We start from the raw sequence: 18,903 nt of genomic DNA, 5'->3' as shown, positions 1-18,903 counted from the left end.
TCATTTCCGGACTCAGAAGGGCAAAGAGCATCAATGGGCAAAGAAAAAAGATACTTTCTTGGGAGTACAGGATTATCTCAAATCATCCTATTAAGGTAGCAGGTAGCCAGAAAAATAATTCTGCATTTTTCATGTCAAAAACAGAACAAAAGAAGAAAACTAAAATAAAACCCCATATATCTGTTTTAATACCATTACTTGCTTTCCACAAAGAAAAAGGTGGGGGGGAGGTGGGGGGGAGGTGGGGGGGAGGGAGGGCCTCAACCTGTCTTTTTATCTCTTTGACCTCAGAGGCAATACAAACAAACTAAATTATTTTCTAACTCATATGTCATCAAGAGAATTGCTAACTATAGTGGCTATCATTAACATTGACATTTGCATACCACTACATTTATTAGATATGTGGTATATGTGGAACTTCCCACAATAACCAAGGCAACTATCTTAAATATCATGGTAAATCTAACTATAGTGGTTGGTATATATCCAGTTTCTAATAACCACCAGCGTGAGTCCTGATAGCATAATCAATGCATGAGACAGAAAGAATAAAGAATGACCCTGTTTGCATGGTCAATAAGAACACTCACTTTGCTTTGATCAAATTTAACAGGTAGTCATTGAAAGATAATATGCAACACTACAGTGCTACTTTTAGCATGGAATTTGAGAGATGTTGCTAAGATAGAGAAGAAAACCATACTTACTAGAGTAAAAGAAAAAAAAAAACAACCCAAAAACCAAACCCAACCCTGAAATTAGAGATTTAAGAACTTGACTCAAAACATGAGCTTTACCGTCAAGATGTCAGAGTATATCACAGTTCAAAAATAACACAGTAGTAACGTCTACAATGTTTTAATTTATCTGTAACATGCAGCATTCTGCATTCAGGTTTACAGCAAGAGAGTCACATACCCTCCTTTCCTCCCCTCTTCCACCCTGTTTCCACTCTCCCTGTTTTCAGGCAACTATTGTAAGGACCAGAAATGGCAACATCCTGTCCTGGTGAGCACTCAGTTGAAACGTGACTTGCGTAAGGAACCCCACATAGTTTCTCTCAGGAAAATAATTGAGACAATAGCTATCTCATTGCTATATTCAAACAAAAATAATACGGCAGCACTGTAGCAAGGAATTGTTAGCAGCACAACAAAGAAAACCTGCTGAGAGAGTATGAAGATAAAAAACTTCCAAAGAATTCCAATCACCGCATTGTTTATGTAGGTAGACTGTACAACTATTTCAGCTCATTACTCACATCCTTATTCTGTTCTCTCATATACTTTCTCATAGTTTGTTAAATTAACTCACAGTAACTTAATATTTAATTAGAAGGTAAACTCTTTGGGACGATATATCTGCATCAACAAATACAATGATGTCCCCATCTGATTTTTATGCACTACCAAAAAATCCACAAAAAGCCAAATTCATAAAGTAGGTGCCAAGATCATATTATCAGGCTTGCTCCATCAGACATCATTAGCCGTTCTTTCCCTTCCACCGTTTTCTGAAAGCAAGCAACAACTCGTATATAACTTCTAGTTCAGTATATCCTGCTTGCTGTATTTATAAAGCACCAATCACTTAATTATACTGACTCTCAAAGAACCATCACTAATGCACAACCTTCTCTGGGAAGGCATACTAACGCTGCACCTTTTTCAGAGATCTCCTATGGACCCCATGCCATACTCACCACCCCCTTGAAAATATTTCAGAAAAACCAGAGCATCACAAATGACACCACTTGCCTATTTCAGGCAACTCAATCAAGCCCGAGAAAACAGTGTGCTTGTGTACCTAATTATATAAACTAGCAACGAATGGCCTTTCACAGGTGGAACTGGCCCATTAATTGAAGAAAACAGCTATCTTCCAAGATAGCAGCAAATTCTGCTGGATATCAATTAATAATTAAAAATGTTCCAGAGTGAGAATTAAAATAATTTTGTGAAGCTGTTAAAAACAAGGGCAAGAAATAGAGACCAATAAACTCAGGGTCACAATTATTTTCAGGAAGCACCATAAGCTGTTGTTCTGCTCTCTAACCAGCAAAGACTTTAACCCAATGGCATATGGACGAAACAACTTTGGTTCTAGCTGGCCAACAAATGCTGATGTGTTTTAGAAGCTATTTGCTCAGCAGTAAATATTGCTGGGTTTCTAAATTACTCATAAAGGACCAAATCCTCATTCCATTTGAGGTTTACATGCTTCAGAAGAGTTCGGGAGAGGTACAATTTCCAGGCCCCCTCTGAGGAATTAAAGAGCATAGCACAAAACCATGTGTCATATTGGAGAACCAAAAACAGTCATGTTGGACTGCGTAAAAAAAGTAAAAAAGTTATATTCAACAAAAAAACCCCTTCGGCACAAATGTAAAACAAAAGGTTCTTTAATCATTTCAGTTTCCAATTATTTCAAAAAATTAATGAAGTTATTACATGCACGTGGTAGAACTACAGTTCGGCTTTTGGAAAAGCGGTAGCTTCAAAGTACTTAATGCTTTTAAATAGAATTATGTTTTAACCGCAAAGTTTATAAAGTCTATTTGTTTTTACATTTAGTAAGAGCATCTCTTGGTTATACTCTTATAACCATTAACTGTTGCCAGGAAAACCTTTCTGCCATTTATCAGCCCAAACTTGTGTACTACTTCGAGCACAAACTCATCCCTCAAATGTTATGCTTCATCCTGGCCAAAAGGCCACATTAGCCTGCATTCCTGATTATTGTGTTTCTTTTTTCCTTTTTTGTGGATAGAACTATTAGTTTCAACCTTATCCTAGCAAGGTGCATGTCTTTTTAATTAAACATAAATATTATTCCTTTTCCATTACAAAAGCTGGACTACAAGGATTTCAGTCTTATTTTAAAGCCATGTCCCTGAGATAGCTACTGTGGGTACATTCTCCAGACTGTTCTCGCCCTCCAAGCAGGACACATTAGCTTGAAATCCTAAAGATGCTCAGCTGAAGAAAACTCAAACCATGTGGAGTGCCACATACAACATTGCTTAGAAAAAGTTGAAGGGAAACATCAGAGAAACATTTAAACTTCTTTTTCAATCCTTTACCTCCAATTAATCTACCTGATTCCTTGTGTGACTGTAAAGACATCTCATGGCACTGACCACAGAACAATCACGGTGCATGCGTGAAGCTTCCTTTAAACTCCCTTCCCTAATATCCCTAAACTGTTCCCCTGGCCCACCATCATTAGCCATCATCAGAAAAATATAGAGGCATTTTGGGGTTTTTTTTTTAAAGAATTCTCTTGCTACCAAAATGACACATAGCCAGTCAGTGCAAATATTCAGCATCAAATGAACCTAATGAACTTCCAAGTTACGTCTTTGTTTACTAGAATTAAAACCATGCATTGTTTCCCTAGTTTACTTCAATTGTAACAGCTAGACGAATAGGGCGAGTTTGAAGGTCAGAAGGGGAGAAAGCAGAAAGAGGACAGAGCATATTACTTTTTACCAGGCACATGAAGAGAGTAATCGTGGTCATACCAATATCACTACCTTAGTTTTATTTCTCTGTCATTTCTTTGCACATCGTATGGTCTAACGCAGCCCTATTTTAAGATTTAAATGAAAATTTCCATTTATGAATGCTTCCAATCCAGTCACTGTATTGCTATCAGTTTAAATACAGGGGAGTTGTTAGAATACATCATAAGAACCATGATCTCTCAGTCAATGTCAAGCCCAAAAAAGTGAAAAAGGGGAAAAAAGTGTTTTGAACATTTTACCTTCAGCTTTATGTTCACAACTGGAAAATATATTTGCACTAGGCAACTACACTGCAAATTTGAATCTCAGATACCTGCTGCTATAAAACTGGAACTACTCTGGATTCACATTAGTATGACTAAGAACTCCTTGGCTCACTAACAGAAGTACATCCTCTATTCCCAAGTAGTTCCAGTCTTCCTGCAGTGGGAGAAACAAAATTCAGATCCACCTTACATTTGGTGCTGAGTTAATTGTATCAGGTCAAGAGAAGTGCCTGACTGCCACCTTTACAACCCACTGAAGAACACCTAAGAATGTACAGCTGTGGTAAGAGAAGCCAGTAAGATGTTAAGTTATATAGGAATATATGGTAAGTAATACAACAACTATTACTATCCATTTTGTATAAATCAATACTGCAGTCTCATCTGGAATAGCATATATTACAGAGCGCAGAAAGAAAGTCTGTCTGAAAAATGGAAGTGAGAAAGCACAGGCTTACAAACACTTTCTTATGAAGAGAGGCTGAAAAAACAACCTGGGAAAAGGAAGCAAAGATGATGACATGCCATACAGGTATATAAGATACTAAGTGCTACATAGAAAAGCAATTAGGACCCCGTGTTCCCATGAACTCCCTTTCAATAATACAGGAAAAAAAAGGACATCCAATAAATTTAAAAAGTGGAATTTTCAGAGAAACTCACCCCACCCAAAATCATGGAACACCTACTGCTGACAAGAAGATTCAGGTTTATCTGTATAAATCAAATTCTGGGGAAAAGACACTAAACATCAAAATCATGTATTTAAAATTATTTTTATAACCATCACTGTAATTTGCAAACATGTGGAACAGAGTCCTGCAAGATTTCAATACTTCTCTCTCTGTATCTGAGATTACTTAGAACTCTGCAACACTGTATTTTATTTTTTATTAAGTGTTCCTGCCTAAGAAAAGATGGATGGGAGGAAGGAAATTAATTTCCAAAAGAAATATTTTCTTTGACAAAAACTAAACAATTTTACTAGTAGATTTTCACTTATTAAAATTGAATATGCATGCTAAATTGCAAAATATCATTTTAACCTCAAAACAATTGTTTTAATCAACAAAATGTTCAACAACAAAAAATTTATCATGCAAGCAGAAACTTGAGTCAGCACACTCAGACTAGAAATTGGAATCTAAACAAGAAAAATATGACAATGGCTGTTTGAACTAGTATCAACTAGAGGTTACAGATTAGCGGTTTATAGGTTATGAGCTTTATTTAGCTATATATGCATTTTACATTCATTATGGGTAACTTGTTCCACCATTTTGTATCGTACCAGGCATGCAAGATGATCAGAGAACAACTCGCACCACCCAGGCAAGGCATCATGTGATTTAAGAGTTTCTGTAGAAGAGATGCTATCACCTTCCCAGGACCAGAACAGCTCTGTGTATCTGAATTATAGTCAGAGAATAAAGGGTTTTGCTAAAACATTACTGTAGTGCTGGAACAAGGATAGTGGGAGGACTCAGCTTCTGAGCACCACTCCTAAGCAAGACAATTTATAGGAAGTTAAGTCTGTTGCAAGACTACAAAAGCTGAGCTAGTTTTCATCTGGCCACAGAATTAGCAGCATAGTAAAATATACTGTACTTCTACTGGCTCTCCTCTGTCCTCACCAGAACAATCAGCCCCACCTGTTGAGTCATTAATATGGTCAACATGTGGTTGGGGAAAATTATTGGGATTTCTTTCCCCCCCCCGCCCTTTTTTTTTTTTGACTTTACTTGGTGTATATTTATTTTCAAAACACACACACACACACACAAATCCTGAAAAGCCCAAAGTTTTTTTCAACTTGACATGTTGCACTACCCAGTTATGTCATGTAGTGTCAGTAGTGTCATCAGATAACATAACTGCCACAATCTGATGTGATGCATTAAACTGGGATTACCAGAATAAATCATGTTTGTGGATACACAGATCACAGGTGGTGCAGTCAGCTGCTCTGTATTATGGCATATCTGTAGGATGTGCAGATTAGGATATAATGTTCAGAGGCTTGTTCTCGTTTGTGAAGTGCTTTGCAACCATAACTCAATAGTAAGCAGCCACCAAACAGTTATAATGGCATAAACCATCATCAGGGAAAAATACAAATCGATCAGTGCCAGCGATATAAAAGAAAGAGCGTGCATCTGTCCCCAGTCTCATAAATTCAGTGGTTGTTGCAGGCTTTTTCTCTATCCCGTATGTACTTTATTAATAACAGTAACTATCATAAATAATAACAATGCAGAGGAGTTTATTTCAAGATTAATGCTCCTCTTATTATCTGTTGATCCTCTCCCTTATTTCTTACATCCTGCCTACATTCCTCCTGTAAATGTTGGGGGAGAGCTACTTTAATTTATTGTTTGAAGTTTATGCCCTTTAATTGGCAACAATGTGCTATACCAAGAAAGTTGCCTATGTAGGCTCCCTGAAATATCTGCATACCTTAACTGGCACGTTAAGCTTGTACAAAGGAGGCATAGAATTTACATTCTACTGCATGTTATAAATAAGTAATAAGAACAGATTAGAATTATGCATTTACGCCTACTAGTGAGAGTGAGATGCATAATTCAAAAGTGGCAAACCCTTAAGAGGCTTTTGTATTTCACCCCAACCCTCTCCCCCCTCCAATCTCGTGTATGTAGAACATAGTATATTTTTCAGTCCCACTGCTCCACAATTTTTCTTTTTTTCCAGCTAGACTGTTTAGATTTTATAATCACTACTTTTTTTTCTTGCAGAAAAGCAACAGACACTATATGTTAGTAGTCATTGTTGGGAATGTATCTGCTTTATTTTACCGTATTGCTGTCATCGTTCTGAATTTTCTTGTGATACTCAGGGACAGGACTGTAAGAGGCAGATGTTAAACAGCAGTGCTCTCAGAAGGTGCCAGAGTAAACTGAAATCCTCTACCTAACTTATGAAGAGAACACAGAACTGCAACTAAAACTTCCTTACATTTCACAATTAACGTGATGTGCTGCTCTCTTAGTTGGATCTCCTGGAGGAGTAGACTAATCTCTATACTCTGCTGAAGCCTGTAAACTAATAGCTGTTGTGACCACAATTTATATGATAGAACACAAAGGCCACAGATTTTTGCAGAGCCTGTGGCTTTCCCCCACAGCAGTTCTACCTCTAAGAAGCACTCTCTTGCCTGGTGATAAGGTGTAGGAACAAGGAATGATTTTAGTCTAGTTGCTTTAATGTTTTTTGGTTCTCTGGCTGGAGCACTACAGTGTTGATTAATGTACCTCCCAAAGAGGCATCACTAGGGACAGGCTCTTTGGTGGAAGAAGTCACCTTGTAATTTCTCCCAACTGTTTTGAGCTTAGTCTATTTAGTTCCCCGGATTTTCCTTCGTCCCGTGTGCAAATATATTAAATTATGTTCTAGTTCTAACTATCATTTGTTTATTCTGCCTCAATCTCTGCCATGCAACTTCTTGTCAATTAAGCTAACACTTGTACCTCTCTTTCTCTGGTACCATTTATTTATTTATTTAATCTTTCGATTTCTTCTGTGTACCTCACTTTATTTTGAGTTTTCCTTGACTAGCTTGCTACGTACTTTACCTCTGCCATAAACTTAGGAGTAAGACTTCAATTATGCATGTATTTTAATTCCCAGTACAATTTAACAGCTTAAAAATTGTTAGGTGACATTGCAACAATGGTATTAAATCCCAAGAGCCATACCTCAAAAATTCAAAACACATTAGTTGAAATGAAAATAATACTTTTACTCTAACTTTTAAGAATAGCAAAAGGCACAATTATTCTGATATGTAGGAGAGCATTCTTATCCTTGAGCTGATGAAAAGGCTAGCACGCCAGCTCATGGAAACATGTCAACATTCTTGTCAATTGGATTAATTATTGCTCTCTGATCAGAAAACAAATGACTAACAATATTAAAATTAAGTGATCATAAATAGCAGCAAAGTTGAAGTCAGTACGAAATTCAACTTTCAAATGGAAGCTATTGACATACTGTACCAGCATGGGTTACTTTTCACTATTGATAATTTCCTTCATTTTCTACATTTCTCCTAGAACATACTGTGGAAATTTTCACCACTTATGCATCCTTTGTATGAACTCACCCAGTCTAGCCAATGATCCTGGAAAAGTAAGCAATGAGGACCCAGAAGCTTTTAATAAGCCAGATTCTCTAGTCACCTCTGAATAACCTTTTCCACTGTCTGACAGAGGGGATGCAAAGCTATTCACCCACTATCCTAACAAGAAAGCTTTCAACTGGTGGCAGAGCTGTTTTAGCTGCCCCTACTATCTGCTCAGCACTGATTCCAACTTTAATTTATACCAACTAGAAAAAAAATAAAATAAAAATATTATAAGTCTCCCCCAAGATATTTGTGTGAAATTTTATATAGTTAGGCAACTCTGTTGATGGAAACCATGTATGCTCACAGAAAGAACATAGAAACTTATTGATTGAATTGATTAAATCACAAATTAGAATCAGAAATTGCTAATTGCATATTTCCAGATACAGAACACAGGCAGTATATTATCACCTGTGTATCACCTGTATAAAAAGTCACTCCTTCCCACCTGATTACTTATTCTCTTACATGTGCAGACCTTTCACAGCACCACTCCTCACCAAAATGATTGAAGAGCACCATTCCTAAATTAGAAATCCAGATGTTTATTTACGTGTAGCCATAAACGTACCCAGACATGCAGAAAAAGTAATCAAGATATGCATACTGTAAATGTGACTTAAATATGCCTCTGTAATAAAGGAATATGGTATTTCCAAAGCAGCCATCACAGAAACAATAACGATGTTCATCATCTACCTTTCCATTCTTCTTAAGACCATGAGTCTAAGCCTTACTTAAAGCACATTAATCTGATGTTGTTCTTACATGTTTAGTTTTATGTTCACTGAAATATTTTTTCCCATGCACTAGCTAATTTCCCAGTAACCCATCACTTTAATGTGTCACTCTATTTATACAATAAAAAACATAGAAAAGAAAGAAAGAAAAAAGATAAAACCCCCAGCAGCTTTCAAAGTCCAACTACAATTTATGTTAAATGCTTCAATCAGAAATAGATTGTCACAAAAATAAAATATTTCATGGAAGACTAGTGGAAAGCATGATGGAGTTCAGTACTGCCTAAAAGGCTATTAAGCTTTATGTTAACAGTTTAGGTAATCAGCGTAGAAACCTAGGTTAGATTTCTAGCAGTGATTCAACAGGAAAGGAAGTACCCTAGAATGCCTTTCATGCTTTTTGTGACATGATCTATGCCTTGCATATGATTTCACATAACTTAGGAAGATAGCGAAACAGATTTTGAAAATACAGGAATCCTCCTCCAATCACATAAACCATCAAATACATTTAAAATCAAACATATCCATCTATTTTATGGCCTTGTAACACTCAGGCTTGTGTTGTTCACATGCAAGGCAAGACTTGTGAAGGTCTGGACTTACAGTAAGAGAAAAAGACATTAATTGGTGAAGCATTTTAGAAATGCAAGTTGTAAGGAAGTTGCTCAGATTTATTGAAATAACGAGTCTGAAACATAAGCAAACATCAAAGATTCCCCTTTTCATAAATTTGTCTCATAGCTTTCTGTTTTTTCAATAAATAAAATGCTGAAAATATTTAAGTAATGGTTAATGACTCAACACCCTCATGGCCATACATTTAGTAAAACCAAGGAAAAGGGGAACCCCCAGATGGGAACCCTCCAGAAGTATTACTGTGGTGTTACCTGTCTGTACACTGTCACCATTTATTAACATTCCACTAGTGTTAAAGGAAGGTTGGGACATATCTGGTATAGAGAGAAGGGTCTGTGTCTAGTGCAAGCCAAACAGGAATGCAGGTACTGACTGCTCAGTCAGAATAATTATCACAGCTGATAAACCAACACAATTTGTAATAGCAGCATGGAAGAAAATATCTATCTTAAATTAAATATACATCAAATGTTTGGCAGCTCAGGAGACCAAATGGTTGTAAATGAGTAAGGAGAAATATGAGTGTGTTTTCCACGGCATAAGGAAAAGCTCAGAGAGAAGCTTCATTATGCAGCTTGCAATATCAAGAAGGCTGTCTGCCCCGCTCTTTCCAAGCCTATTAAGTTAGAGCTAAGTGAGGTTTATCCATATGAATGGATATCAAGAGATTCAAACAGGAGCAGCAGGTTTGGCTTTAGTCCATCTGTGCAAGAGGTGTCATATCTTTATTTACATGAGTCCACCACTACTTGAAACTAAGCATAAATCATTTACCAAGCATTTCAAAATGATCCTGGCAAAAAAAAAAAACCACTCTCAGGGAAGTGGACATGCTTTTCTTTATCTATAAACATATGATTTATAAGTTGAACATAAAACCTCACATAGTTTCTGTTATTTTCTAAAGTACTTAACAAAAGTGTGATTGAATGAAATCTTGACTTAAACTATAAGCTCATGCATCTGTTTTATCAGCAAAATTAAAACCAGAACAGAACCCACCACTTTGCCTTACTAGCTTCAGGCAAACCACAATTACTGGACATACTGCTGAAAATAAGATCCCACAAAAATTATTTCAGGCTATGAGCACGACAGGGCCAAGAAAGCATATTCTAGTTCTTATGAATCTAAGGAGACCTCTCAATGTTTAATAACAAACAGTGGTCACCATCTGACAACTGCTCACAAAGAGAAACTATATCACTTGATAGGGCCCTATATGAAGTTCTCACTGATGAAAGACAAAATGCAGAGAAACAGATTACACCTTCAGAAATCCCAGAGGAAGGTAGACAAGATGCACAAGATTGGGCCAGTTTGTCCAAGAGAGGTTGACACAGGCAACATTACAACAAACTGATCTCAGAAAGTGGCAAAATAAGAATTTGCTGCTATCTAACAGCAGTGGGGATGTCTTGGAGAAGACCTGCAAATCCACATGACAGTGCAGAGCCCCTCCAAGACAATAATGTGTGGACAGTAAGCTCTGCTGCTTGCAATAAAAAAAAAAAAAGAAAGCAAGCAAAGAAAAAGCAAAAAAAATGTTGTATTTTAATTTTACAAATTGAACTCAACGAACACTTGATTTAAATCTGTCCTCATCAGTACACGCTGTCTTTTGAAGAGGTCACAGCATCTTTAATCTGCTGACCAATGTAGATATCTGTGAAGGAGAAAATAAAGAACTAGGAGCCTATATATGTCCAATTCTGAAAACTAATTTTGAAGTAAGATCACAGGACAAAATAATCTGGGAGTTTTACCTTTTTAGTGGTTTTAATCTCTCCATGGAATTTAGACAAGACTGGAAATCAATGTTTTTCTTCTCTTTGTTTAAAAAACAGAGCCCAGATCCAAAATATTTCCTATGCTGCCAGAAGGGAAAGGAGAAAAAAAGGACTCTCCCTCTTTTATAGCTATTAGCTCTGGAGAAGCTATTTGCTCCAGTTTGCGTTGGTACATACAGAAGACTGGGAGGTACCAATCACTCTTGTTTTATAATTTGTGTTGCATTTTAATTTTTAGAAAGTGGTCCTCAAGCAACCTGGGAGCTCAACAATTCCAGCAGGGTTAGCGTGAGTTCTCTCCTGGCTTGCTGTGTTACCCAAATCTGATCAAAGGACACGGACTCCAGAAGCTTGTCCAGCTGTGGTTTTATAATGACACCATTAGGTTTTGCTCTATAATCAAGGTCCCTAAAAGTCTGTGTAGCTTCAGGCTTAATATCTGTGACAAGGTTAACTGAAATCTGCAGCAAGGATAACTACTTTAGCAGATTGTATCAGCAGGAAATATTTAAACACTATTTAAAAGGATTTTAAATAAGCAGATTTTATTTAACACTGCACTAATGCACTGCAATAGAAAATGATACAACAGAGCTGCTACAAATAAACATAACGCTTTTACCCTTACCCCACCACCCTCCCTTCTAAATTCCCCAGATCTGTATTATGAAGTCCAATGAGTGTACCAGATCTTTTTGTCTGAAGCTGAAATACAGGAATGCCAGACTCAGACAGCCCATTCGCCCTTTGGTTTTGTGCTTGCTGAATCTGCATTCTGGGTCTGCAGAATTAATTACGATAGTACCGGTCACTGGCAATGTCAGTGTTGCCAATTCAGGTGTATCAAATGTGCTTTCTTACACGCCTATAACTTTTAGAGGAAGGCGGCTTCTCCTGTAAGACTGGTGTACTCTGCCCTCTAGTGCTAGGTGCACCAATATATGTGTACTTAACTGCATACTCAGGCCAGAATAAAGCCCGAAGCAGCAGGTGTTCCTTACGTGCCATCCTGGAAAACATGTGATTTCCTGTGCACCTTATCAGCTGGATATGTTACTAAACCAAACATAAGGGGTGGGTCTGGAGCTGTAGCATGGCATTGCACTACCTAAAAACAAGAGAGAGATACTGGGTCATATCTCATGGTGTCACAGGCAAGACATTTCAGACAACCCATTCTAACCGCAAAGAGATGAAGACTAACTTTTCTTTGCTCACGAGGGTGTTAAATAAGTCTCTGCTTCACAAAAACATGAGGAGTTGCGACGTTCAGAGTTATAATACACATAAATCTAGCACTAACAATGTCTTGGATAGCAAACTGCTCTTTCCAAAACACTCTAGTGAAAGAACAGACTGGGTTCGTTTCGTATTTATATGCATTTCACTGCAACCTGGAAGATGGGAAATAAACTCATACCAGAGGACTACAGAATTTTTCTATTGTTTGTCCTTTAAGGCAAAAGCTGCCTGTCATCTTTGAGCAGGACCTAAAACAAAGGAAAGCAAATCCTTAGGGTTGAAAGTCGGTGTTTTTAAACATGGCTATAGCTAAAAACTGTATGAAAAGTAACCATGAGAAATACATCTTAAATCTAACATAATAAGCATTTTCTTCTCAGTGGTTCAGCTTCTTGCAGTGATACATCTTATTGCAATTATCCTCTATGCACAATTCTGTGGATTTCCTTGTTCAAATTGTTTAACTTGGCAATTAGTACAATATTGATATTATGATGGATTTTGCTTTTATTATCATGTTCTATCATTTAAAACGAGCAATAGTAGTCATAGGGATAAAAAGGACAAAAGCCTTTGCCACTTTTTCACTAAAATGTAATAATTGTGCATGGCTGTCCATAGTGTGTACTGTAATTACTGCTGGTTTAGAGCAATATAAAAAAATAGAGGTAGTAATTCGGGGTTCTCCCATTTTTTAAGTTCAGACATGCTAAGCCCTTTTCCACAGATGTCAAACATCTGCCTCTTTCTCACAGAAAACAAGGCTCCCATTCTATCCTTGTTTTGTAGGATCAGCCTTTCCACACTCAGGTCAAATAACAATTTGCATAAGCCAAAGCTTAGTTCACGTTCTTAGACAAAATTGTGAAGACAGCTTTTTCTCACCTTTTCCAAGGCTCTCAATATTTTGCCTAGAAACCCGGTACAAAGCAGTCTGTCACAGTTTTTTAAACTCTTGGGCATGTAATTTAAGATAACTCTATACTCGTTTAACTCAGTTGACGATCTGCCCTTGTAACATAGTTGACAGGATCTCTTTCCTGAAAAACTGGAAACACTTCTTTCAGGTTGGCAGAGAAAAATAAGTTTCATACAACTGAGTCTTAATAAGAATATCTTCCTTTTAAAGATTCATGATGAGAACCATTATATACTGCTAGGGAAATTATATGAACACAATTTGTTAACATTGTCAAGTATCCAGTGCTGCAGAAAATGCAGATGGTCATCCTCAATGCCAAGTTCAGTGCAAAGATAGATTTATACATCTTTTTTTCTAAAGATTTCTACACAGTCACTTCCCTTTGTAAACATGTTAGGTAACAAACACCTTTTCTTAGTCTGTCAAATGCTCAGCATTTAAGAATAGAGCAATATTTTTCTCTAATCTTTTTTCTAAAGTTTCTTCACAATAACAAGGTTTCCACCAAAACAAAACTTGGCACTTGGGTCACATCTGATTATTACTGTCCTTGCTTATACTATGTCTTTCTGCATTTATTAGACCACCACCAGCTCAGGCCACTGCAGTCTAATACTTTTCAGTATAAAATCCACTCTGTTTTCTCTTTCATCTAAGGCAGGTGGGAAATTTTGGAGACGAATTTAAAGAAAAGAGAAAACAAGAACGAATAACTTGCGTAAATTTAAAAATACGAAAAAATAATTACATTAAGAAATCTCCACGTTTCAAAGTAGAAGCTTCAGTTTTGCCTGTGAGTGTTTGGATGGGTGAGAGAAGCATGTTTTCCTCTCCACAGAAAAAATCAACTCAAATTTTGCTAAAATCAAAAGCCTTTGTAAGATCAGTGTGTCTATGTTAAGAGTTTTGAAGATAAATGTACAAGCTTCTCCATCTCTTCACAGCTGCTAGTCATCTCTACAGAACAGAAAAGTATGCAGGTTTGGAGAGCAGAACCCTACTGCAATTGCTTTCCTGAGCTGCAGTTGTTGGTCTTGGTTACAGGACCTTCTGCACTCTCAGTTCATAGAGGAACTGCAAGCATGAATACAGGGGCATGGATTCACACCTAAATTTCACCTGGGAACCTGGACTGAGTATTTCCTCTTGGCTTGTCCCTACCCACTGGAGACACTAGGCTTTCACTGCAATTCAGGATGTGAAATAGCACCTGGATTGCATGAGGAAGCAGTACTACAAAAGGCAAATGCATAAAGGTGGGAAGCAGAAAAATCAGAGAGTTAACAAAGGTGTTGCAGTACAGGGGCTTGATTACTCACAACACAGAAACCGAATTTGTCAATATGGGGAAAATATTTAAAGGCACTAACAGATGATGGATGCCTAGTGGGTCCCCCTTTTCAATGTGGTAAAGTGTACATTTGCTGTATGTGCTTTTAAAGGGTTTCCTTTTTAATTACAGCTCAACCCCTAGCGGAAACAAACACTTGAATTTCCATGAAAATCAATGAATATTTCAAGCCCTCAACAACTGACAAGATCAGAAACTAAGTTAACAATATATTTGCAATTATGGTGTTGAGAAAACATATCCCTCCTCAACTTATGGATTAATTAGTTTGGGTCTAAACTGATTGCACTTTCCATGGTCTGAAGTGAAAGTCAGTGAAGTACTAATTTTCAGACAGAATTGATGCCTTCTTAAAAACAAAGTTTTTAAAAAACCATTGCAATAGATACAGCACTTCAAAAAACACAGAGAGAACCTGTGACTTTCTGATATAGACTACTGGTCAGGACTCAGTCGTATAGTTATTAAATTAGGAAAATCATTTTGGTGAATGAATAGGAAAACAGATGTCAGAGACAATGAACTTCGTCTCTCTGTTTAGGGTCAATAACATATTATGTTGAGGCAATAAGTCACCAACATCACTAGCATAAGTGCTAAAAGGAAAAGTATAATAATATGGGAAAAGCCAAAAGGGTAGGAAAAAGACATGGATAACATTGGAAAATCAAAAGCTGCAACTTTTCACTGTAAAACCATAACACTTGCAAAAAAAAAAAAAAAAAGATTATGTTATACCTCTTTCACCTCTAGCCTACAAAGAAGAACATCTTGGGCTCTGAAAGGAAGCAAAACGAGGTCAAATTAAAGATATATGCAGATCTAAGCAATATCTTGAATAAACCTGACTCAGAATGACTGGGATTTCTAGTGACCCAAATCCCAGCCTGCTGGCTCACATCGCCTCTTTCCCCTCAGGCAGAGTGAGAAACTGGCAGCTAAATAAAATGGATCCAAAGTAAACAGACTGATCTCCACGCCATGCACAGAATGGTAGGCAAGAGTGGCTCTTGTGCTGTACAGTGCAGGGCAACACAATCTGATTTACTAGCCTTCTCTTTTGTATAAGCAAGATTTATATCTTATGTCTGTCTAAAAATTAATTGAAATCAAAGTTATGAAATGCTCAATAGGACCAAAAGTACCAAAACTTCTAGAAAAATATAAATAAATAATGTCTAAATAAAAGCAACAAGAGCTCCTCAAGGAAGCTTATGAGCCAGGTGACTGTTCCTTTGACTAGTTTAGCTGAATATATTCTGATGTATCATTCAAGATTTAGAGGTAGAACATGAAGAATCAAGTCCTGCTATGTTTTAATTTATCCTTTTCTATATTTTCTAAGAACAATTACAAAAGTTACTTGACCACAATTTCCATCAACAAGCATTCATTTTGGCTATGAGTCAGACTGCAATCAAGACACAAATCTAAAAACAACCAAACCAAATATATTATGGTGAATATTTCCTCAAACATTTTACATTGTTTGTCAATTTATAACCAGGTTGCAGATGAACACATCAGTAAAACTACCTGTGATGAACTTTCAGTAATAATTTTAGTAAGATTGGAAGCACAACTATTTGCACTTCAAGATTCTTAAGAATAGTGTTATGGTATGGCAATAAGAGATTAATGGAGATCTTGCAAAAAAGATAAATGGCACTACAAGAATACCAGAAAACTGGGGGGATGGTGGAGAAATTAATTGAACCTATACTTTTGATAAATATTTATTTTTTTGCAGAAGAAAAATGCACACTAGTTTGAGCTGTCATTATGCTAACCTATATCCTATTTTTCATATTATTAGTAATACATAATGTGGTAGTTTATATTCAAAAATAAAACCAGAATGTATATACCTCATGTATTTATCCAGAAATACACTAAGGTTACTATGGTAACGAAAAATCCATTACCTTTGAATACAGAATGAAAAAGTTTGACTTAAAGTGTGCACTATTTATTATAGCGATCATCAACAGCCTTCAGGAGGTTCTCTAACTGGATTCATTTTTCAGTGTCAAAACTGACCCACCACACCAGTAGTGGCCTGTGCAAGGCAAAGAAATTTGAACTATATGAATTTTTAAATATGTTTTATACTAACTCAAGATGCAGAAATGGCTTTGAATTTTAAGGCCTTACATTAAAATGAAAGTAGGGTCTTGGTACCCTTTTTCCCTGAGTTGTCCGGTATGAAATGCTTTATTTTTACTTGTACCTACTACCATATACAAATTCTGATGAGTCCAGAATAGTTCTTATGCTGTGCTATGATACTTCTAGCTTAGTGTTTTGGTTTTTATTTTGTTTTTTGCTGTTTGAATAATGCCTGAACAAATAACTTGGATACTTCATTAAACTACACCAATTACATTAAAATAGAAAGTCAGATTACCATGGTTCACTGTACTGCCAAATAACAGTCATTTAGCTTCTATGTGATAGTTTAAGCATACTGATATAACTTGGTTATTGACACATTGCATAACTGTTTTAAGACAAAAACAGATTATTAGTTTATGCTTTTAACAAATTAATTAAACTTGGGCTATTCAGGAAAGCAACACAGTGCACAGCAAGACAGTAGGAAAAACTATTAAACCTGTACATGATATCTTGCCTTCAACAGCTTACAGTTTACTTGTTTTGAGAGCTAGATGGTATGAGATCAAAAAGTTATAAAACCAATAAAAGATGACTCAGGACCTGTGAAAGATGACAACGTAGCAGAAGATTTAGCTACACCATGGCGACATTAATTTCTGAGAGTCCCAACAGGCAGTTCTATGAAGGATTCTTTAAAAAATGGAATCTATCAGGGTTTAAAATGCATCCAGCCCATTTTAAAATTATTTTTCTTTTCCTCTGAAATAAGTAGGGGTCAGTCATATCATTATTCATAGCAACTATTATATATCCATCTGACATGCTACCTAGCAGAGAACTCACCTGTTGCAACATATTTAGTTCCATTTCCAGAGTAAATTGGTACTCCATTCATATATAAAGTATATTTTGTAATAACACCATTTGGTGTTTTGGGTGGACTCCAACTCATCATCAGGAACGTGGGAAAGGATATTGCTGTGGGTGGCTGCACATCTGCAGGGGCTGGTGAAAAAAATGTGTAACATTATATTATATTATATTATATTTCCACAAATAATAAATAATTTCAGTGAGCAGCTACTACCAGAATGATTTTTGGTAAAGTTGAAATTTGAGAAGAAATTTTTTGCTTGCAACATACCAGCATTTTGAGAACGTTCCTACTACATGTGCGGTTTCCTAGCCAAACAGAAACTTCTATGAAAGACAAGGATATACTCTTTGCTTTTTAGGAGAATAATTATGCTCATATAACTTCATCTTTCCAGCTTGATAACATTGAGCAAGGGGAGGGGTACATGATTTTAGTACAGTCCTTTTTTTAATACAAATTATTTTCTCTTCCTTCATGCTTTTTATTCCTAACTACAAAGTGATCATTCTTTCGAATCATATATGCAGATGCTGTATCCTTAGGCACTACCCCTTATTTCAGACTTTTCATAATTCAATACACTTAGTAACGTTTGTTTAGCATAGATTTTATGTATATAATAAACTGAAAGTTGGCAATGGATAATAATTTAAAAGCTGAGTTCTCTCACCCTTCCAATATGTTAGAAGCACAGGCAATCCCACTGAATATCGCAAGGGGAGCAGAACTCGGGCCTTAGTCTGGGAGGAATATCTTGTAATTTACAAGCTCTGTGCTAGCAATTTAAAACAATAACTAGCAGTGGCTGGCAATGTGAAAACAATATAAAGTAATGAATGTTTCAATAGGGAAACAGGGATAGCTGGAGGGTGTGATATGGTGTCTGTCTTCTGTATCATCAATTTATTGTTACTAAGAGCATGCAACAAGAGCGTTCAAAAATAGAAACTCCACACATTGACTTTTTGTTCCATTCTTCTGGGGGATAAAACACATGTTCCCCATAGCTTTATTTGATCTCTGGGAAAAAAAAAAAAATTAAAAAAATCTATTCTTGCCTAAACCTTCTCAATATGACAGCACATCTGAAAACAGTGGATGTTTTTCCTCAAACGCATGTAAGAATTCCAACTTTATTCAATAAGCTGAGAAAATAAGACTTAAACAATTTATTTTCTAATTACTATATTACACCAGAAAGAAATATACAATACTACCTTTCGTGTTTATGTCACAGGGTCCGTTAACTGTTTGGCTGTCAGAGGCTACACCCTTTCATGGA

The 18,903-nt window shown here is 36.5% G+C and overlaps 1 protein-coding gene across 1 annotated transcript in view; it reads right to left on the bottom strand.

The window, feature by feature from the left end:
• Nucleotides 1-18,903, bottom strand: part of USH2A (usherin) — a 388,501-nt gene that overhangs the window by 195,327 nt on the left and 174,271 nt on the right. The window contains exon 32 of the mRNA XM_059835821.1: nt 17,588-17,749. Coding sequence (XP_059691804.1) covers nt 17,588-17,749 — 162 coding nt within the window. The remainder of the gene's footprint in view (nt 1-17,587; nt 17,750-18,903) is intronic.

Source organism: Gavia stellata, chromosome 2 (genome assembly GCF_030936135.1).
Source record: "Gavia stellata isolate bGavSte3 chromosome 2, bGavSte3.hap2, whole genome shotgun sequence".
In the NCBI taxonomy this organism is placed as follows: domain Eukaryota; kingdom Metazoa; phylum Chordata; class Aves; order Gaviiformes; family Gaviidae; genus Gavia; species Gavia stellata.
The sequence above is the reverse complement of the archived record's forward strand: the minus strand, read 5'-3'. Positions and strand labels throughout refer to the sequence as shown.